This window comes from Triturus cristatus, chromosome 1_2, assembly GCF_964204655.1.
Source record: "Triturus cristatus chromosome 1_2, aTriCri1.1, whole genome shotgun sequence".
In the NCBI taxonomy this organism is placed as follows: Eukaryota; Metazoa; Chordata; class Amphibia; order Caudata; family Salamandridae; genus Triturus; species Triturus cristatus.
The window spans coordinates 945,078,447-945,102,660 of NC_140580.1; the positions used below are offsets into that span (position 1 = coordinate 945,078,447).

At 43.5% G+C, this 24,214-nt stretch overlaps 1 protein-coding gene across 2 annotated transcripts in view; it reads right to left on the bottom strand.

Moving 5' to 3' along the window:
• Positions 1 to 24,214, bottom strand: part of LOC146868407 (prostaglandin G/H synthase 1-like) — a 450,292-nt gene that overhangs the window by 260,817 nt on the left and 165,261 nt on the right. For both annotated transcript variants that reach the window (XM_085609940.1, XM_085609941.1), the window contains 2 exons: positions 1,221 to 1,337; positions 992 to 1,132 (listed from right to left, as the gene is read on the bottom strand). In XM_085609940.1, coding sequence (XP_085466066.1) covers positions 992 to 1,132; positions 1,221 to 1,337 — 258 coding nt within the window. The remainder of the gene's footprint in view (positions 1 to 991; positions 1,133 to 1,220; positions 1,338 to 24,214) is intronic.

Genomic DNA, 24,214 nt, shown 5'->3' on the forward strand with positions numbered 1-24,214 from the left:
GATCAATGGGAACATATGTAAACAAGCCGAAGGAAGCACCATAAAGGAAGCAGACATAAGGCCCTGGTGTTTTAACCAAGTTTTACCAGGGGACTCTGCTGTGTCAACAAACCCTGAACCTTCTCTAACAGAGTCAGCTTCCTGTCCACATCCTGAAATGGGCCCCGATGAAAGTCAGGTCTTGCGTCAGAATTAGATACGACTTCCTGTGGTTCACTAAGAATCCATGATCCTGTAACACAGAGCAGATCTCAGTGACATGCTTATTAACCTTGCAATTATGATGCAAATCATCACCAGGAAGGTGATCTCTGGGTTACCTCTAGACCTCTGGAGTAAGTGCTCAGGGACCATCTCTGCTGGGGTATCCCTTCATTTGATCCTACTCTGCTTTACCGCATCTTTCCCTTTCCTCAACAACCCTTAACATGGATGTTTCTGACATTGCATTCATTTTCACCCGGGGGCATAATGCATGTCTTTGCCATGGAGAATGGACCCCAGCCCTTTATGGCTCCCTAATCCACCAGGGGACCCCATTCAGCCAAGGATCATTTGACATCTGTAGTATATGAGAGACCTAGTGGCTAATCTTCACTTGTGGAGGGCCCTTCATTTTGCATATCGCCACTGTTTTAAGCCCCACTGGCATCTTACCGCCATTATGCCTTTGTTCTATGGCCGCACCCTCCTGCCTCTCCCATCTGACTCAGAAATCACTTTGATTGTCACTGGAGGGCTCTTTAAAAAGATCTAACCTTGTGAGCATGTTCTAAGATAGAGTGAGCAGCAGCGCTTTACCTGTGCAATGTGGGGCCTGTCACTGACTCATTCAGACAGGACTAGTTGTATTTACAAGAAAGGGCCTTGGTATGCAGAATAAATTTAAAGTTGTTCCAAACAGGCACCTCCAAAAATCCTTATGACCCTGCCATTTAAAGTCACTGCGATGAATGTGCAATTTTTTTTACAATAGTTTATCCAGACTCACCTAACAACACAATCCTCATTAAGGCACTGCCCAGAAATGTACGGTTTACGATATCCCAAAACCACTTGAAGTGAGTTAGCAAATAGTGAATAAATGACGGGGTTGGTCTCAGCATTCGCACGACGCTCGTCCAAAATTCAGCTGAAAGAGACAAAAGCCATGCTTTATATGGAATAACTGAAGGACAGAAACCACAGCTAAAGTGCACAGTGTCAACCATGGTACTCACCCTGAGAGCAGTTAGTGCCATAGTAGCCAGTGTTGGTACAGTCGCATTCATATCTTTCGAATCCATATCTCATGCATACACCGTTGTGCTGGCATGGATAATAGCAGCATGGATTCACTAAAATACAAAAACAGAAAAACACATTATCTTAACTGCAGGGTCTTTTCTCCCCTAGTGCTGAGCTTTTTTTTTTTTTAGCTCTTTGAGGTAGTTTGTGTTTAAACCTCCATAACGTTTTGTTCACATAATTTGCGTCCTTTTTTGCAACATTCTAGGGGTTTCTAGAGGTACCCAGTATTTGAGGATTCCCCTAGAGGGGACAGAGAAAATTGCCAAAATATAGCTAAATTTTGAGTTTTTTGGGAGAAATAGGAAAAGTACTTTTCATTAAAATGGCATCAACTAATGGTCTGCTGTGCTAATGTCACCATCTTTCCAGCTTTCAGGAACATGAAGGGCTGAATAAAAAAGATGTAATTGTTTTACCACTGTTTTGGCATTTTTCAAAGAGGTAGCCCATTTTTCCTATATATTATGCTTTCAACTGACTTCCACGTTTTGGTGGAAACCAGTGTAAAACCCATGGACTACCAAGGAAAGCTATAAATTGCTGAAGAGTATACAGTTCCGAATTCAGCAAGGGGTCATCATATCCGTAGATTGTAGGACTCTGGCTCTGTATATACTATACCAAAGTATGGTATAGTGTGCACAGAGTCCAGTGGAACCCCAAAGGTAGGCTGAGGTAAAAGTAGATAATACCTTACTCTCTATTTGTGGTAGTGTGGGCGAGCAGTCAGGCTTTATCAGAGGGTAATGTTCAGCATTTATTGTACACACTCAGGCAAGAAATGATGCCACACACTCAAAGACTGAACTAAGAGTTAACTTTGCAAGAATAATGCAGTTTGGTACAATTGAAATGCAGTAGAATGCAATTTACCTATCAGATTACTTGGTGATTGCATTTCTTATGTAGCCAGGTATCTCTAGATACCAAGCTGGTGCATTTCCTGAGGGAATACGTTTTGCAAACTTAGTAAAGGTTTACAGTTTACTGACGAGCCACATTGAGTTCTGTGAGGGCAGAATCGGGTTTACGGGTCCGTGGGTGAGATTCTGTTCAAGGAGCACTCGAGTCACACCACCAGCTGCACAGAGGCGGCCGGGTGCAAAGTGCAGGGTCCGTACGTTAGCCAACGGACTAGCATGGTCGTGAGTGTGGGGGACTGCGGCAAGCAGGCCACCTAGTTGGGCAAACAAGGACTCCTCGGGTCATAGTTAGCACTGAGGCCCGAATGGCCCACACATGAACTACACCGCCAGCAGGACAGAGGCAGCCGGGTGTAGGATACGGTCGTGGCTGTGGTTGCAGGTTTCGTTCGAGGATCCCATCGAATCAGTCAGTGGCTGAGATGAATGGGGTCTTTGGGAGTTGCTGCTTTATGGTCACGGCGTTCGATGACGGAGTCAGTCGTACGGTCGCGGTTGGTTCTTCTGGACCGCTTTGGTTATGGAGTCGGGCCGGATGTTCGCTTTCGGTTGCGGTTGAGGGGGATCTTCCATTGTTGGCTGTGGGTTGGCTTTTAGGAGCCTGCTTTTTAGGGGTCACTATGATCCTGATGTGGATCTTTGGCAGGACCTCCTTAAAGTGTTGGTCCACTCGGGCTCGGGATGCCAGGAGCAGAGTGGAGGAGACTCACTGAGTCGATTGCGTTTGAGCAAGTCGAATGCTCACAGGAGATGAAAACCCTTTTTAGATTCAAAGGCAGGGTAGATTCTCTATGGTTTCATGGACTGCTGGCTGCAGGACACACCGAGGTTCTATTGGAGGAGTCTGAGGTCGGGACAGGCCGGTAGGGCTGGAGCCAAGTCAGTTGGTGTCCTCCTCTTCTTCACTCCACACGGCTGTTCGGTCCTTCTTGTTTTTGGCTGGTCTGAGGAGGCACGGTTCTGGGTTGCCCCTGAATGCTAAATTTAGGGGCGTTACAGGTCAGGACAGATTGGGACTAATGGGCCCCTTCCTTATGCCATCCTCTAGCATACTCTGGTTGGTTGGGTCCCCCTATCTGCAAGATGGTGGGGACTGAGAATTATGCTTCACCTCACCTTCTCCACCTGAGGGGTGCGGTTGGCAAAGGTGGGCACACCTCTCTTTCTGACTTGATTTTCCCGCCGATTCTCCCACCCAAAGTGGGGGTCAGAACCGGTGGGGGCTGGTTACTGAAAGCAGCAAATGGCTGGGGTAGCTCCCAAAGGCGGCAGGCCTTTGTAGCTTCCCCTTCAAGGACCCTGCCCTTCCTGGGAGAGGAGGCTTAGCACCTCGCCCGAGGATGTGCTTGGTTTCAGAACCGCGAGAGCGACAGACTCTCGACCCAAGGGCCCAGAAACGAGCAGCCACTCAGCCAGGACACTAGAGATAGGTCTTTTTAGGGGGCACATCTAAGATGCCCTCTGAGTGTGTTTCCCATTAAATCCCACACTGATACCAGTGTGGGTTAATGTGCTGAGAAGTTTGATACCAAACTTCCCAGTTTTCACTAATACCATTATGGTGTTGGGGAGTAATGACGACCTCCCATACCAAATACTCTTTATGGCATTACTGCACTTATAATGTCCAAGAATGGACATAGGCACTGTAGGGGTTCAGGGCTCATGCACCTTCACCCTCACCACTGGCACAGTGCACCCAGCTAGAGCGAAGGCATACCTGGGCCAGGGCAGTGGGTTGTAGGCATGGCACCCAGGGATATGGGCCATGTCGACTCTTCACTTTTGTTCTGAACCAAAACACTCAGCCTGCAATGGCAGTGTGTGGGTGTAAAGGTACAGGGCCTCCAAGGGTGGCACAATAAGTACTGCAGCCCTTAGAGGCCTTACCTGTTCCCAGTGCCCTTGGTACCTAGGGTACCTTTTACAAGGGACTTACATGTGGCCATAGAGTTGCCAATGGGGTTTTGCAAAAGTACATTTTAGGGAAAGAACATAGGCTCTGGGCACCTGGTTGGCAGGAACCCAGGGCACACTTGGTCAAAGCACATCAGCATTAGGCAAAAAGTGGGGGCAACCATGCATAAAGAGGGCACTTTCTTACACAGATCCCTCAAGGTTCCCCCAAAAAACTAACTGTTGAAATAAAGAAATATTTAAAACAAGTAGGAAAAACAGCCATTTGGGACAATGTTTTCAAATGCAACTTTTTGTCACGATGGTCGATTTACAAAAGCAATGTACCATTACGTTCGCAAGACCCTTTTGGTTGTGGGGATAAATAGGGTTTGTAGGTTCTCAAAGAATTTAAGGTATCCAGAGCCAACAACTGAGCTGCACCGTACAATGGTTCTTCATTGTGTACTGGGTATAGAAAAATTCATATGGTTAAATATGTAGACTGAAAAATAGGTATCAAGGTAACCTATATTGAAATGGGCACAAGATATGGAGTTCAGGAGCTATGGTTATTTGTACATCTCAGAATTTATAGGTACATATACGAGCATATGATTTAGAGGGTATTTTTCAAAATGTCTTTGTTAAAACACACTGGCTTATATTTAGAAGGTACAAATGCAGAGAAATCCAATTGGTAATGACAAATATCATTCAATTCTATGCTCCCACATGTCTTCTGATAAAAATGGTACCTCATGTGTGTGAGTAGGCTTAGGGCCTGCATCAGGTAATGGCCCAAAACATACCATGGATACATCACATTTTTCCACTCAAACTGACCCATTTATTTTTGCAAAGTGGGTAGCTATGGATTCTGGAACCTGGCACCTGTGGACACCTAGCAAACCTGTACATGTTTAGTAGACACCTAGGGGAATCCAGGATGAGGTTACTTGCATGGCTCCCACCAGGTTGTTTTACCCATAAACCCTTGCAAACCTCTAACTCCGACTAAAAACACATTTTCTTCACATTTCTGTGATGGAAAGTTTTGGAATCTGCAAGGATCCACAAACCTCCTTCCACCCAGCATTACCCTAAGTCTTCTGATTTTGAGCCCTAACTCAGGAGGCACCTAGGGAAAGCTATCAAATCTGCACATTTTTTAAAACTAGACAACTAGGGGAGTCCAGGGTGGTGTGCCTTGTGTGCATCCCTTGAGGTTTTTTTTACCCACAATTTCATACAAACCTTAAACTTTGCCTGAAATCATGCATTTTCCTTACCTTTATGTGATGGAAACTTCTGGGATCTGCCGGAATCCACAAAAGTCCTACCACCCACCATTACCCCACTTTTGCCAATAAAAACAAAGCCCCACTTGTGTTGCTGGGCCAAGTGTCCGCAAAAGGAAAGGATCAAACCAAAGTCAATAGAAGCCCTTGCACCTATTGATCTTAGTTTGATCACAAAGACTCAGAGTGGGGCAGTAAATATTATGGAATACGCTTGACACACAGAGTTGACATTTGGCTTAATCTTTGACTTACATGCAAGTTGCTTTCCACTCACATTCAAGTTTTGAAATAAAGGAGTGAGACTCGATTAAACAGATACCACTTCAAATCCCAAAGACTATATGAAACTAATTAGCAATTTTAGTAAGTATCAGGTTCATTGTGCAATTTCCATCATAAAGGATCATGAAAACTAGAGCTCATGTATCTGACTGCAAATTATTTACTTTTTTTTTAAACAGATTTCAGATTGCGTCTTTATCAGTGTGTGTCCATTTGATGATGATCTAAGAAATTAAGCGCTAATAGCTCAGAACTTGGACTAATTAAATATTATTGTGTACTGTATATATATTTTGATATACAGGTTTTCTACATTTGTGCACTCTGGGTATCAAGTTTTGATTCTTATGTACTATAATTTGGTCTTCCTCTTCTAGCTATATATTTCACTTTACGTCTTTAGATACAGTGCACTGGTTTCTCATTGATTCTTCTGGCATCGTATTTTGGGTTACTTGTTCCCGCTTTCCTTCCTTGGTGTTACTTTGTTTGGAAGACTATGTATCCTCATATGGCACATAAGGAACGACCTCGATGTGCTCTAGGGAACCTAGATACCTCTTGTATCAGTTCTTTTTATTGCAGATGATTGCAGCTTGAACACCACGGTGAGGTTTTCTTCAGACCGGTTGTAAAGGTCTTTCTTCGGCTCATTTTTGTTAATGATGGTACAACCTTCAATACTTGCATTTGGCGAGTATAATTTACCTTGAGGTACTCACTCACCTGTGATTCTAATGTTATGATTTTTTTGGTTGTTATTTTATTTTATTATTCTTTTCTTCTTTAAGCTGTCTGTTCTGACAATAAATTTGGTTTGTAAACTTAATGTCTTAGCCTTGAAGAAGCTATCTGGATATAGTAAAAACACGTGTTGGCCAGCTTGTTGTCTGTAATAGGAATAGAAGATCTAAATTAAACAAAATGAGTGCATGACTACCTCATCTCCAAACCTCGAACCTAGTCTGTCCTTGATATATACTGCACTGTTTGAACATGCTCCATGCATGCTGTGACTTTTTAGCGAGCCCTTGTCGGGGTGACACTGTCACACTTGAAGCCATATAGGGCGTCTCTCAACCACTTTACATTTTACATGCAATGGACATTTACCGGATGTGCGACCCCCAATGGAGGGCATGGCAGGGCGGGGTCTTGTCAGCAGGGGGCAGAGCTATAATCGCAGTGGTGTTGCCTTTGGGTCTTAGCAAGAGTACTCACTCGGATTTCATTTATATGTTTTTTTAGATTCAACCAACTACATAGTAAGTACAAATATGATAAATGAACACAAATTGTGTTCTCCATCTCTGCAGCCCTTTTTTTCAGGGTCAGAAATGTATGGTCAGCCCTTCCCATAATCCTCTTTTTCACTGACTTCCCATAGACAAGTTTCAGGCAATGTGGAGCCCTTGCTGGGCGTGGGCAATGAGCAACCTCTGAGGCCCTCCCTTCCAGGCATTGTAATGAGTCCAGGGGCAAGGGTGTTAGTCAGGATGGCTCCTTCTTATCCCCTAGAGAGAAGGGTATCTGGATGTGCAACTAGAATAGCCAAATAGCTAGGTTCTGGACTCAACAGAGCTAGAGGAGAAGGGCAGCACTTCGAGCTGGGCTATATTTACTCCCTGACATAGGCTACCCATACAGAAAGCGAAGGCAAAGGGAGGAACGTTCACGAGTGAGCAAGGTATATTCATGATCGCAAAAATGTGATGGAAGGTGGAACAGGTATTTATAACTGTTTAAAATGCAGTCATTTTAAATAGTTCTAAAGCTATTAAGCTTTAATAGCACAAAGGCAGCACCACCAGACAAGCTGTTAGTTAAGCTTGTCTGGTGGCACGGACTTTGTGCTAGGAAGCCTACACCTAAAGGCAAATCTGGGTTGAAGAATATCAGAGTAGGGTCTTCTACCCCAACGACCCACTAAACCACAAAGAGGTATCATAAGAAGGATTGCAGGCCCTGCCAGAACACAGGATCACAGAAATAATTAAAAAACCCTTGATTGATGCAAGGCTGGAGAATACAGAAAGTAAATTTCCAAGGAGCCTCACACTTCATTGTCTTTATCCTTGCAGGATACACTTAAAGGGCAGGAGTTGATTAAAAGGGACATGTGACAAGTATTTGGGAAGTAAGGGGCTGACAGAAGCTTGAGAGATGCAACATGGGCTTTCCTGTTCTTAAAGTACCTGGTAGTTTTGAAAAGCTGATGCTTCAACAGACCCAGTTACCAGTACTAAAGGGTTTACACGATAACAAGTTGGTAAATTACATTCTTGGGCTTGTAACTAAACTTTATCCACTGAAGAAACAGAAGAGGACCTTCCCTATGCATCTAACTGGGCTCTCTGCTTTCCATCCACGGATGGGAACCTTTAATGGCATCAAAGGAAGCAACCCAAGGCATCAACTGAAATAGAGTGGAGTCAAATTTAAGTATCAGCAGGAATTCATTTGGTGTTAACGGCCAATGTTTATCTACATATATTTTTCAATCTCTGCCTTTGGAGTGCATGCCACTGTTTAAGGGTGCACATCTGTGAGGAGCTCTGGAGTGAGAGGAGGAGTTTGTGCTTGTCATTGTTTCTTAGGTAATTAGGGTGTCTACCCTGGCAGCAGGACCTTCCTTGGTTAGACCCTTCAACGAATTATGGTGCTCCAGATCCAAAACTACACAAAGTTCAATTCTGATCTATGGGGCAAATGGTTGGTAATTATCGAACACAGTAAATACCATACCCAGGATGCAGGATTTATGGGCTGCAATAATGACCACCTTCATAGACTTCTGTAGTTTAGAATGAGCCAAAACATGCAGCATTGCTATTTTGTAGACTTATTTCTGCCGGTTTCGCATTTTTACTGACCGTCTTTTACTGGTGAAAATGTGTCCCAGAATAATTATGGGTGTATGGAAATACCTGTAAAAATGGAATTACAGAAGTTTGTGTACAAACCAGGGTTTCCACACCATTTGGAACGAACATCTGAGTCTGTCACAAGCTCTTACGAGGCATGCCAATCAGGCTTCTGTTACCTGATGTAGCAGTGACACACTCCATATTATTAATTATATTTTACACTTTTCAAAAACATTTGGCCCTGCCTGTTCTGCTGGAACTCCTGTTGCTGGAGCTCTTGTATCCAAAAATACTGACTGTCCTCAAGTTCAACTTAATATCTTCACTACCTAAGAGTACTTCTGAAGCACCACCCTTAACTGATTTCTCTCTTTCTTGATAGACATTAACAAACACAAATGGACCCCTACAAATTCCCCTTCTCCCAGTCAAGCACCCGGTGCACCATTCTTGAATCAATGTTAATGAATGTATGCAAAGATGCTCTTGGAGTCCATTTGGCACGAAACGACATGACGCTACATACAAATGCACCACAAGATACCTTTGGCAACAGGCATTGCCTGACCATCATAAAATCATAGGTGACAGTAGTTGAACTCACAAAATCAGACTTTGTTCTCATAAACAGAGGCAGCCTTCAACCAACGATCACGCATAGGCAGGCACAGTTTCATTCAACCTTCAAAATCTCTGACTTTTAACACCATCTGATGCTTTATAAACCACAGACAAAGACAAAATGCTAGATCAGTTACTTTTGCAAGACTAACCCCTTCAACCCAACTCAAACATTCTGCCATAGAGTGTAGGCCCTCGGTCCCACACATTAGAGTGCTGAAGATTCTACTCAAAGCCTTTCATCTACCAATCTCATACTGCAAAAAGCCGTCTACCATGGCACTGCGCATCAATTGCCAATATTAATATAACTACATAAACCCAACACTCAAGGACCATTATTGCTTACTATTCCCAGTCCACATCAAATTGTGGGCACTGTGCACCATTTAGCAAGTCACACTCCTCCAAAACCTAGTTCCATTGGCAAAAAACCTGCTATCTTGTGCTACAACCTACAGCATGAACTTCCTGACTCAGTAGAGCCCAAGGCCAGAAAGATGGAAACAAGACAACATATCCTCTCATCCCTTACTCCTACCTTATGGATGAGTCTTCCTTTTCAAATGACCCTCTCTTTTGACAATCAGGAAAGAAATCAAGACCTCCGCCCAACTCTTAAGTTCCTAATGAGTTATGACCCTTGCACTCCACTAGGATCAGTTGTTTTCCTGATATTACTACCTCCTCCTATTTATTCTTTAGCTTTACTTTAATGAAACACTGTTCTTATGTAAGTACTGTAGGACTAACATAGGACTGTATCTCCATTTCTTTTTATATTTATATAGTTCTTCTCTTGTGCATACATAAACAAATTATCCTTGTGTACAAGTAAATGATCCATTCATGTGACAATGAAAGGTAAGGGTGAATCCTATATGAACAGCTCGGTGTCCTCAGCACTGTAAAATATCTCATTAAATAATACAAACATTGGCATAGCCAATGGGTCTCGCTTTTGGGACCTTATAAGTAGAGGGGCTGGAATCACTGGGACCCGGTTTCTGAAGGCTTGACTAGATGCTCGCACCGCTGATATTTACTCGACAGCTCCACCAGGTTTATGGGCGCAGGTACGGTAGGGGTGAAGTTGGGGATGAGGGAGAGACAAAGAGAGGGAGAAAGAGGGTGAGAGAGAGAGAATGGATGGGCATGGGTAGAAAGACATCCAAGGCTGCAGTACTTTCAGAAGAATTGTGGGACTGGCTGGTCCCATCATCCTGCCCGCGATAAAGGGGCCAAAACCAGGATGAAACAAAATAGAGAATGCAACTGGTGTTCATGTCAGGAAAGGGTGGTCGTGTCACAATCCAGGACTGAGACAAGGGTGAGTAGGACTGGGAGTAAGGCGGACTGTCAGTAAGTAATCAGAACTTTAGAGTAACCCTTTTTCAACTGTCCTGGCTTTCTATTGAGGCCTGTACCCACTTCATAACATTCTGCAAGAAACACAGAGCCTTTAGAACAGGGATCTCAGTTTTGCCACTCTAATCTTTTCTGGTGCAACCATAACTGCACTCCTTGTCCAGGAGACCTAGAGTGCATGACTAGTCTACGCATGAACCGAGTGTGGGCAGCCTTGGTCGTATCTAGCAGCCAGAGAGTAGAATTCTTTCACCTTTGATATTCATGTGAATCACAATTACCTGTGTCTCTATTTGTTATAAGAAACCAGTGAGCAAATTAGGAAAGTGTAAAACTATAATTCCAATTAAGTTTGATAAATGTAATATTTTTTCAGTTCCATGAAACTGCACGTTTGTGCATTTATCCCAATTGTGCCTCTGCTGGAAAATCCTCCTTTCAAATTCCATTTGTGGAATTGTCTAAATAAAGTGAATGCAAGAGCTGCGGAGGATGTCCCACCTCCGATTCAGAATCAGATGTCTCACCTATTTTCCTGGAAAATCAAATTGGCAAAATGGAATTTATCAGAATTTTATCTTCAAAAACTATTTTTCAAGGCTTTTCCTTCAACAACTTAAAAATATTGCACATTTCATAATTCTGGCAAGCTTATACATACAATTTTAAGAAATGTGCTAAGCTCAGTTCTAAAGACACCAGGACCATACTTTTAAAACTCTAAACAAGAGCAAGTAATTGATCGGCTTTGTTACACAGTAGGCTGGCACAAAATATTTTAAAATTGATTCAGAATCTGAAAACCAGGGATTTATGTAGAAAAAGCATACTTTATAAAAGAGAATGGGAAACGTTTGTTTTTCAAAAGCATAGTAAAAACATCCAAAAAGAGGTGGGGTGGGGAATACATTTTTTAATATTATGATTAGCATAGCTAGAGCATACAATAACCTCCAGATACATTGGATTCTGGCTGTGAAAGCCAGGGTCCTATTTTGAAAAAGCAGACAACACAGAAGAGAATGGGAAAAGCGAACTCATCTTCTTTCTTTCAAAAGTAGAACACTGGAACGCTGGGAGCTCCTTCGATGCAATGGTCTCGGCAATATTATAGGTAGAGCTATTGGTATTGCTCATTATTTTTTTTATCATTTTTGTATCCCTAAATAAATGGCATTGTCATTTCTATTGGCATTAGCTTTTTTTTTGCATATGTGATACCTATTGCATTAGCAGAGAGAGAGTGAGCTAGTGAGATAGAGAGAGAGAGTGAGGTATTGAAATAAAGAGTGAGGTAGTGAGAGAGAGTGAGGTAGATAGAGAGTGAGGTAGTGAGATAGAGAGTGAGGTAGATAGAGAGTGAGGTAGTGAGATAGAGAGTGAGGTAGTGAAAGAGTGAGGTAGTGAGGGAGAGGGATGTTGTGAGGTAGTGATATATAAGCATAGAGTGATGTTGTGATGTAGTGAGATAGAGAGAGAGGTAGTGAAAGAGAGAGTGAAAGTGAGTTAGTGAGATAGAAAGAGTGAGGTAGTGAGATAGAGAGTGATTGAGGTAGTGAGTGAGAGAGAGTGAAGTTGTGAGCTAGAGAGTGAGGTAGTGATGTTTTGAGAGAGAGAAGTTGTGAGATAGTGAGGTAGTGAGATAGAGTGGAGTAGTGAGGTAGAGAGTTATGTAGTGAGAGAGAGTGAGGTAGTGAAACAGTGATGTAGTGAGGGAGAGGGATGTTGTGAGGTAGTGAGATGTAAGCAGAGTGGTGCTTTCCACTTAGGTCAGATAATGAACCCACATCAAACCAACCCAAAGAAGCTTCAAGATAACTTCTCACACAACCGCCCAAAGATAGGAAGTATCTGTTACAGGTATGCTACAACATGAACGGGGCAGCCTCCAAGCCTTGAGCACAATATTTAAGCTCTTCCACCATTATCCACACAAAAAATCCACATTCTTAAAACCATGCACAACAAATGCCAATTATTGGGCCTGCAGGAAGCATCCTGACTACGTCGCCGGTATCATCACAATACAAAAGCTACTGTAAAATGCATAGGCCTTGAAGCAGTTCATCTTTTTTGTAAGGCTGCAGTCCCAATTTAAACAACTAGAAGCTGACATCTCATGTCATGTCATGCTGTTGGCAGAAAAAATCTATATTGCACAGCTTGCGCTTCATATGGCTTTGTGATGGAAGTGTATTTTCCAATATGAGCGAATCGACATGTACAGCAGGAATCATTTGTGACTTCAGTGGTGTACTATATACTGAGATTCGAGATGTCTCCACGGGACACATTAGCCTCTGTTTTCATGCTGAAATGAGGGGCATTCGGTGCCGCCAACCTTTTGGCAAAACTCTCTATGGGCATTTCAATGAAGAACACAGACAGCCATAGCGACCCCCACCACTCAAAGCCCCTGCCGGCCCCAACAGACTGCACGAAATCTCCAAAATGTATCTCTCAAGTTTCGCTTTTCATAAGTTTTAAGGAATTTTTTTGTCAAACTGTTTTTATTGGGATCACAGGGTTTCAGCATCGCACAGTAGTTCTACGGATTTCATGGGGATGTGTCTGAGTGTTTATTTCATGCGCATCTGCTGGGTCTGTTAAAAGGTAAAAATTATAAATTAATTAAAGGTTTTCGAGATTAACAAGTGAAAATCATTGGGAATTTTAAAAAAAGGGAATAATAGCAAATTTTGTAAGAAAACGGTTCTAAAATCGTGTTCTAGTTACTGAGAAATTGTGGAAACGGCAGCGCCAGCTGAGTCCCTAACGCTGCGCCCAGCAGACTGAACGCGGCAGACAAAGCACAGGCCGGACGAACCCAATGCAAATATTGACCCAGAGTAGGAGCCCGGAACAGAGGCCGCGAGGAAACCGGAAGAGGATGGCCGGGAACACAGAATACTGAACGAGAGAGGAGCTGAACAGGAGAGGGATGGAAATACAGACAGACAGGGGTAACGGAAGGAGAAGGAGAGGCAGGGCAGGGGGCAGAGAAAGAGCGACGGGGAGTGAAAACAGACGGTACCGGCGGCGCTGGCCAATAACGTCATCTCACTGAAGGCAGTCCTAAAAAAATGGCGGATGGAAGCTTCGAAACTTTTTCGGATTCGGGGGCGTGTTCCTGCTGTTCGAGAAAGGGCGTGGCTAAAAAGTGGAAAGAACAGCATGGAACACGCCCCCGAATCTGAAAAAGACGGAGCCTATTTGGAGGGACGGCTCTCTCCTCCAATGGCTGGCCTCCGTTTGGGAAGCCAGCCAATGGAAGAGAGGCAAAAAGAGAGGCGGGCTAAGGAGCCACTCTCAGAAACATTAAATCTCCGACTTCCGGTTCTGCCTTCGGCAGACCGGACGGTCCTCGACCTAAAAATTACTGGGATAGCCCTTCTGCTCCAATATCCCGATATTTGTCTTTGTGTTTCTCACTTTTTAATTTAGAACATTTTACTCTCAATGGTTGGAATGTTCTTCTAACCTTATAGCATATCTGCCTGGCGATAAACCGATTGATAAATGCCCCCACCCTCATTATAGGTCCTTACTTGCAGCTCAGGCCTATAATTTGGTACAGCCATCGGCAGGCTACAGTAAACCTTCCAAAATGAGAAGTTTGAGGAATACATTGTTTCAATAAAATGGCAACCAAACTAAAGTGACCAATAGCCTCCAGATGCAGAGCTCGCGTTATTTAAATGGCACACAAGGCATGAAGTCAGTCCTTCAGGCGGTTTACCCAGTGACAGATAAAAACAGCTAAGAAGGGGCTGTACAAACTCAACGCTTGCTGGTGGGGTCACACATGGAATTTTGTATTCGGTCTTTACTACTGCAACAGGAACTAAGAAAACTTCTAACGTTCGTCTCTCCTGGGAGCATCTTTCCTGTCCACATTTTTGGTCAGAGAAGCCATTTTACTTCAAATATTTTGTGCATGTCAGTAACACCAGAATGAATTAACTTTTAGCCTCTACTGTTACACAAAGGATTATGTTGACATTTAAAGGGTCACACCAATGCACTCACTTCAGTTGCTTCTGGCCATATTTAAATCAAATCACCTACGTAAAACACATATCCACTATCCAACCACAAATGGAAATGGGTATCATCTGCAAAAGGCTGAAGGTGAAGGATGGGCCTGAAGTATCTCAAGAACAGACCTGATTTTGAAGTTAAGCAATTCTGGAGGTAGAAGGAACCCTAGAGGAACTTCACATCTCATTGCAATGAGCCAAGATGTGAAGAGAGCTCTCATAATTCTTTGAATACTGTCAATTAAGTAGTGAATCTACGCATGGAGCCCCTCGCCACAACAGTCCCATTCCACAGCATGACCTTGTGGTGTACAGTTTTGATGGCTAAACTCATACGTAAAACAACATTATCCTCGGGAAATTTCCTGAAGATTGTCATTCCCATCAATGCCATATTCAGACAACATCTACAAGTAGTATCTGAAGCTGCAAGAAACAGTAGATTAAATTACTGTCTTATGCGAGAAGACAGCGAGTTTACTGACAAAATCTATTACTGTATGAGGAAAGTTTTGCTTCAAGAAGTTGCAGATACGTTAAAACAGAAACAAATCAGTCCTCCGTGGCAATATCGTCTCTAACAAATGTTAGGTTTGGGGTAAAAATGTCATCTTCTGGGAAGGTGGTCCTCGATGCTTGTGAGAGCGCGCTTTATCTTAAATGTTGGGGCTTCAAATTCGAATCACTCAAAGTTTTCAATGCCATGAATGTGTGAAAAGAACTATGACATTTCTTAATATTTTTTAGGTTATATAAAGGAAGTCCATAAGGATTTATTCTGTTTTCACAATGAACTTGATACATGAGTAATGTGGTTTGGAGTAGGGACTGTACAATAATTTTAGTAGATATGATCCTATACATTACTTTATAGGGTGATGCATAGCTTTAAGAATGTGGACCCTCTTATATTGATGTTGCACTTGTCCGATATCATTCTAATTGATATCTAGACTTCTTCGTACTCAGATATTCACGACTCCACCTCTTCAAATCCCTCCTCATCTTATTATCGCTGCCATCTATTTTCTCTCTTTCTATGCAAGAAACAAGTAATGTCCGTGCCTTGTTTTGGGGAAAGTGTGGGCGATCCAACACAATGGCGCAAGAACTTCAGAACGTGTGTTAATAAGGGTGACATTGAAGACGCAATTGGGAATGTTTGCAGTTTTTAGGTCAATTGCCGTGCAAACTGCAGAGTGCCCGTGTTATAATGCTGCAAGACACTTCGAGCCACTATTTGAACCACCCAATAGACAAAAACCTTCACTTAACTTCAACTTAAACCTCAGCAAACGTTTTATGGGGAAAAATAATGTGCCATCTATAATTAGGTATCATATCGAGGATAGTTGTGTTTTCAGCGGGGTTGTCTGCCATTTTGGATAACTATGTACTACGAAGGCAGCAGGGCTTTAGAAGATTTTCGAAATTTTGTCAGAGCAAACGTTTGATTAGAAGCTGCATCAGAATATTTAAAAGTCTTGTAATTCCGTTTGTTGAAGCACACTAGCATCTTTAAGAGCAAGAAAGCTACAAACATGCTTACAACTAGTGAAAGAAATACAGTGAAGGATGGTTGCTATATTTTAAATGCCAATTTATGAAAAAAATATGAAATAATAGATGACTATTCTTCAACTCATGTAATGATAAAAACACAATACATTATGTTCTACTCATGGTACCAAGCAGGAAAGAAAGAAAATAGATAAAAACATGCCATACTGGCCATACGCGAGGTCTGCATTCTTTCTGACTGAGATGGATGCATAAAATGATATCAGCGACAACCCACTTTAAGTCAAATCTTCAGCTGGACTGCCATGTCAAAAAAGTGAGCCTTTTTCCCTGCAGAATTCCAAAGAAGGAGGTACGTATGCTGTAGGTGGACATCTTCCATGGGCCCATAAAATCAATAAGTGCTTAATTTGTAAAATATTAAGTGCTCCACCCACTTACTCTATTGGCTCCACCCAGATCCTCAACTGGCAGTGCTGAAAGCCAGACGTAATACTCTGTGATTCCATGATATATATTGGGTCATGTCTTTAGAAAATTAAAAAATATATATTGGGTCATGTACGTCAAATGTCCAGGTGCATTAGGCTTACAGTCATCATATGCACTCTAACATATCCAAATTCACAGCCCATGCACTGCCCCTAGTGCCCAAGCATAGCCCAAATGTCTACAAACAACCACCATGTATAATCCAATTGCAGCCACATGAGCTCTGATACCACCTTAAATGCCCAACACAGCTCCATAATGCACATGGCTGGCAAATAATCTATCCTGCAAACCTAGGTAGTGTGCAGTGGTAGGTGGTGTTCCCCACAGAGCTGACGGAGGGATAGTAGTGTGTATGTGCCACTTCCTTAATAATAGGGTTCCTCTTAAGTGGTTGTAATAGGCACCCTGGAGCTAAAATGGCATAGAGGGACTCCTGCTTAGACTGAGGCGCAGTGTGCTGTGAGGGGGGAAGGAGGGCAGAGTGAGTTGCTTTCAAAGATGGAAAGACAGACCCTTCCTGAAAGCAACCTCCCAGCCACCATTGCAACTGGGTAACTAACCCCTTCCAATCTAGTGGATCAGCCCCTCTATACCTGCTCAAAACCTGTGACACACACTGGGGGTAGTTAGATAGCACTTGGAACCGCATTACATTTTGGAAAATACATATATTAACATGGTCTAATAGTTACGTTCAGTATTACTCTGTTTAGGTACCTGCTTAAATAAGTTTATAGTTGTCTTTTTTTAGATTATCGCACTCTGAGTTGCATGTGGTGGCAATATCTATTAAACACCACATAACACAAAACATAACATATTATTGGATAACTGCACACAAAACTATGCTGCAGCCTCAAGGCATAGTTCAAATAAACTATGAGGAACTCGGGTTGAAAAGCTGAGATCCCTCGCTTCATCGGCTACATTGCTTTGCAGGAATGCAACCAACCTTGGTTTTGCAGTTTTTTTGTATATAGTGCGAACTCGACCCAAACGTATTGGAGGGTTTTACATAAGCATCCGTTACATTACACAAGGAGAGATTTATTTTTGGTAGGCACAGGGAGATTAAATGATTTACCCAGAATCCCAGGATGTTGAGCCGACGTTGAAACTCAAACCCGGTTCCCCAGTTCCAAAGTCAGCAGCTCTGGCCTTTACGCCGCACACTCTTAACATTACCATATCGCTGTATGTGAGCGTTCACAGACGGATGTAGCATGCATGGCATATCCAGCATTGCCCCTATTGTTCCAGGGATTCTCTGCAGCAATCAGAATGTGAGCCATGGGATGCCATTGCCAACCCTCAGCCAAGCCTGAAGGGCTCTCTGGAATAGCCACTTATTTCTGCAGCTGAGCTTACGCAAGCGTCTCTTAATGAAAAGCAACAAGCCAGCTTTGATGAAAAGAAAGCAACATGGTGCCAGTCTCCGCTTACTCTAATTCTGCCAACAGAGCACAAAACGATCAGGCAATTTCCATTTCATTTATGAAACGCTTAATACCTGCACTCATCTCTTTGACTACCACCCTACCTCCTCATCTTGCGCAGTATGTTGGGGCGGCCCGGGCGGGCGAAAACAAAGTGGGGACACTGATCACATTGGTCCAACTCGGGACACGTGACTGTTCAATGCCAAGGAGGGACGAGCTAATAATTATTTGCAAGTGGTCATTGGTAACGCACTAGTTCTACTAGGATTGATGATGGACGGACCTGCTACGCTTGCTGAGGCAGGTACCCAGCCAGGCAGTTTCTGGCTGTGTGTGCCTCATCATGATAAGGCAGGCGGCAGCAGTAAATTTAAAAATGTTTATGCACTATTCGACACACAGCACCAAATCCAGCCCAATCAGTGATCCAGTGGTGCTTTTTCCCACACAAATGAGAAAAATGTCACCTATTTGTGCGGGAAATTGCACAATCTGGCATGGATGGATTTACTGTGTGTGTGGTATCAGCTCTACACCAGGAGTTTGGAGATAGTGTGAAGTAAGCCGATATCGCATGTGACACGTTGCCACCATGTGAGTTGGCAGGTATGTCAATAGACCCAGCCCTGAGAAATAAGTGCGGATGCTAAGCACTGGAAACCACTGGCATAAATTAAGTACTGAACTATCGGTCAAACACACTGCCCAAAAGAGTAACAGATTCAGTGCTTAATTTGTGCAGGTTTTCTGGTGCTCAGTCCCGACACTTATTTGTAAATACAGGCAAGTATTTACTAGAATCAACTACAAGAGGGTGCTGTGCATCAGACACATACCAGGTGCTCAGGGGACTTCATCAAGGCTCTTCACAAGATGTGGGAGAAGGAGGTGGGCAGGGCGTTCCACGGCACTGAATGGGCAAAGGCACTAGAAATCGGCCTCCAGAAACGCTATATTTAAGAGCATCTAATTTACCATACTACATACGGCCTATCTCAAACCTGACAAACTTAATCAATAGTTCCCTACGGCACACTTCACCAGCCCTCACTGTAGATCGCTGACAGCCAACCTGCAACGCATTCTATGGTTGTACCCAGCCCTATATCAGTACCGGAAGACTATACATGATACACTTGCCGAGGTAACAAGGTATCATAAACACCTCCATGTAAGGAAATTGAGACGCAATTGTTCAACTCTGGATCTATATAAGCAACATGCGAATGACCTGTCTAATCAACTATCAGTGAAACTATATCCTAAGAAACTGATAAAGAATGCATACAAACGCGCCACGAATAATCATAGAGATGCGTTGCTAGAACCCAAGGGCGTCTTACATTTGTCAACACCTTCAGTACACTTACGAATGGTATTCAGAAAAGCATTCGAAAGAACTGGCGCATCTTGAATACCTGTAACCAGAAAATCCCAATGCCCCTTTTTGCCTTTAAAAGGGGTCCTAATCTCCGTTACAAATTGGTAAACACACACTCAAGAGAGCAAGAACCAAGAACACAGAGTACCCTTTGGGATTTACCAGCAGTCCAGGGCCATTACCCTTGTGGGACATGTGCTATTTGCCCGCAAACGAAGCAATCCAAAACGATCGATATAGGTACTACTAGGCTATGGATACAAAAGTCTTTCTCCAATTGTAATAGTGACAACTTAATCTACCTACTACAATGCCCATGCCAAAGTCGATATGTAGGCATGACGACTCGCAAAGTCAAATTAAGGATGCTAGAACATAAAAGCACCTTTAGATGTAGAAAGACTAATACCAGACTGACACGACACTTTGTCGAAAAAAACCATCAAGCAGATGATTTTACGTGGACGGTCCTAGAGAAGCCATATATACCGTCCCATATCACTGACAAAACTAAATTCCTTTTCAATAAAGAACAACGATGGGTGTTTAAATTGCAGAGTGATAAAAAGGGTCTTAATGACTCTATCCCTTGGACCGCTCTACAATAGTCCGCATATGGGCACAGTTTAGACAGTGTCACAGCTCACTTTCTGTCACTCTTGAAAAGGGTTTTTTCCAACACAAGGTGTAGATATCTGAGGTATCACTCTGATCATGAATGTTTATCTAGGTAATTATCTTTGAAGATTTAATTCTCTTTCTAGATTCACTAATACCATTTATCTCACCTAATCTCACCTTTCTGACGTGCCAATAACTATGCACGTTTGCTCATTGTTGATATGGATAAAGCTTTCTTATTAGACGTAAGCTATGTCAAAGAAACTACCATTTCCTTTTTCCAATACGCCAATTGGTAGTTCTGATACTTTAATTTGATTGGCGCCGTAATTAACCAACCCCACCCCCTTACCCCCCCCCCCCCCCCTTTTTGGCCGTGCCAACAACTTTACACGTTGGTTCAATGTCGATATCGATAAAGCTTTCTCACTATCGGAAGCTATGCCAAAGAAACTACCATTTCCTGTTTCCAATACGTCATTTGGTAGTTCTAATATTGTCATCTGATTGGCGCTGCAAATCACGCAGTAAGCACGTTATAAAAACGCCACTAGCCGGAGCCTCGGTACCTCCCACAAACCCAGGGGAGTCCGAGGCACCGACGGATAGGTGAGTGACAAGACTTTGTCCAAATGGGTGTTCATACTGTTCCATTTTTCAGAGTCAGTCTATCAGCAAACTAACGCTGCACCTCTCCGTACTGATTTAGCTACGTGTTAGCTGGCGGGTGTTTAGCATATTTTTAGAGATAGCCCACAGAACATGCGGTTGTTGTATACAAAGAGCATTGCACGTCGCCAAAAAACTCAATTTGAAGTTAAAACAGTAACATATGAGCGTAAATCATGCTAACGCTTTTTCACTGCCGATATCTTGTTTCTAATTGAGCCTATTCTATCAGGTTTGAGGCTCGCTTGGTTTCTATCAGTAGGAAACAAATAGCAGTTGCCCTTTCCATTAGATAAAGTAACATCATTCGTGGGGCAATAACATTAGAGACCTTAGGAACGTCTAACAGACACTATAGGGTCCATATAATAGAGCTAGAAGAAGAAAATAATATTTTAGAAGATTCTTGAGAAATACAACTATATTTTTTAAGCTATCATTGATCCGCCTGTTTGTATATCCATTTTCCTTCAGAGCGGGGTCTCCTAAAGCCTGAATTAGTGACCGGGTGAGGTGAGGCCTGAATCTCACATGATGCAGGTGAGTGCACTGTTCCCCATTAACTGCATGACAGTGCAGTATCTCAACATGTGATAATTAGAATTGAATTAAATCGCTAATTTGAGATGCACAGAGTTTTAAGGAACAAACTAAACCAATACTCAGAGTACGAAGAAGACTATTTTTGTTAATTTATTTGTTCATTACAGGAGTGAAGATTGCCCTGCTCATTCACCACTTTCACCACGTTTGCAGTAACTGGTTAATTTTTTTTTTTAGGTCCTGAAGAAAGCCGGGAAAAAGGTCCATTCAGGCTGAAACTAGTTGACCCATTGTGAAGCAACCTATTTGTTAAAAGTTGCTTATACATGTTTTTAACAGGATTGGCAGTGAGATGTTGATTAAAGGCTGTTTCTCTCTCTTCCAACTCCTTTTTTAATCTTCACTTGTATGCACTGCACTCACACTTCCATCACACAAGAGACGATTTACTTTTTGCTGTATTAATCATGACCACTCTGGTTAGTCTCTGTCTTTGAAAGTTCCTTCTCTGACTTTTTTCGTATTATCCAGTTGCAATCTTTCGCTACATGTTTTCCCTCAAGGCTTTGAGGAGTAGTAGCAAGATTGAAGGATAACCAAATGATGACACTGGCCTCTCTTGGCAGTTGATGGAAATCCTGTCAACATTCTTCTGAATGTATTTCCTTTCTACTTTCTCTTCCTCACTTGTAGTATTCACTCACTAGTGACTGTTATTGGAAGGATAGTTTATTTTGGTGCTAGGAGACAGGTTGTTTGTTCCTTATGTTTTTTTCCTTTTTTAGACCACCAGTTTCCTTTGTATTTTTCTTAAGAGGTAACAAGGTACACTGATCTAAATAATTGGACTGCAAGCACTTTGGGCATCTGTAAACGAAAGAGGCACCATAAACTCGAAGCGCATTTCACCAGCCTGGTACTCTTACTGGCCACACACTCTATCACGCTACAGTGGAAGGCAGATAGACTTCCCATCACCACCAGGCATAACAATATCACCCTCTGGGCAACAGCGGAGAGTACAGCGCTCCGCTGAGAGGAAGCCAGAAATCTCCATCCATGCCCAATCTCCATGGAATGGGACACTGCTTATACACTTCCAGGCTCTAGTGAGTGATGGCACTCTCCCACCGTGAGCAGATATACCCCTAGGACAACCGAGCACCATGCACAACAGCCCTAATATACCAACCACAGCTTCGATGAAACACACTCCCAGCCACTTAGTCGGGCTTTCCATTCCTCTCCCCCTCACTGCTGACACTCTATATGCAAACTTCATTACTGATGCTCTTTGAAGTAATAGACTTAACAGATTGGGCCGTCACAACGCCATGCCCAACCTCTACCTGTGCTTAACAAATTACGTCCTCCGACTGCACTCCCAGCTGTAGCCATACTGTTACTGTTGTATTCCCTTTCCACGTAGTTTAACAGTTGTCAACATTACCCTCACAAGCTTGACCTGCGTTGACTAAGCACAGATAAGAGATCTGGAAATCCAAACATGACCATCTGCAAGTGCTATACTTGCATCGTTGACATGGATATGGTCTACAAGTCTTTGCATTATTACTAAATGTTGCACTGAATGTTAATCCACTCACGTGTGATTGTTAACTCTGTTTTCTTTCCCCTATCCCTCCCCAAATGTAAAAAGCTAATCAAAATATATTTTTTTTTTAATGGTGGCGCTGTGCTTGTATTGTTCAGCAGACTCTACACTTACTTCCTGCCTTCCTAAACAACTGTTAGCAATGACGTGCATCATTCTAAGCAAGGGCAGAGCGGCATTACTATGTCCCAGCTCCCCATCCCACTCGTAAACGTACATCTTTTACATCCTCCCTCTCTTCTCTCCACGACCTCGCAATCTACGTCCTTTCCCTTCCCATCAGGGTGTTTGCTCAACTCCCTCTCAGGAGGACCAGCCATCCCACATTTCCGGGTGCCGGCTCGGTTTCAGTTCTCTGTCCCACATCCCAAGACTTTCCCGTATTAACAATAGATTTTCTGGTTAGGAGTGAGAGAGGGTTGCTTGTGCACGAACAGAACAATGAAGATGATGCGAATGCTCGAACTCTCCCTAGTCCATCTCTCTTGTGACGTCAATAGTTACTGTGTGAAGGCAGGGGTGTGTGCATGTTTGTGTGAGGGAGTGAGCAAGCCCGGGTGGCTGCTAGTCGTACTGTGCGTGCGAGCGAAGGAAGCGAGCGAAGGAAGCTTGTTCTGCTGGTGCTTGTAGCATTTAAGGGGGAGGGGGGGGTCCACACTCCCGCAGGTGGCCGCACACTGAGGCCTTACTGCGCGTTGCAAAAAGCATGCTCACACGCTGTGTGGATGTTAGGGGCGGACTACCATTGCAGCTCCGCCCATCTTTATTTATAAACGTGCTCACGCCTAACGGCGTGAGCGCAGGGGCGGGGAACTGCCGGTGCGCGCCAGCAGTAAACGCTGGTGTGCTGACTGTTACATCCCATCTTAACTCAGTCCTTGACTGGATCTTAAGAGTCTCGTAGGTCACTTACTTGACAGGCAAAGTCCCTCAGGCGGGTGCTCGACGGAGGATTCTCTTTCAGGGCATACTTGGAAGGGCCCCGGCCAGTGGTGGAGGCAGGGAACGGGGTGCTGGGGGCAGGTCGGGAGTCTCACAGGCGGCCTCTGCACTTGCCAGCATGGGGGTCGTTTCTGGATGGTGGTCGTCAGCTACCTGGAGCTCCCCTTGGCTGGCCTCCATCTCCCCAGCGTGGTTCATGATGTCAGTAGGAGGAGCAGGCCTGTCCATTTGTTTGAACCACGAGATGTTGCAGGTCACTGTTTCTCCCTCTTTCTCGACAGTCACCAAGGTTCCTTGTCTGTTGATCACTGTCCAGTACCCCTGCTCGTACCGAGCCCAGAACTTTCCTCCGGGCCTCCGGTCCCTCATGATGATGGTGTCTCCTTGCTGTATTTGG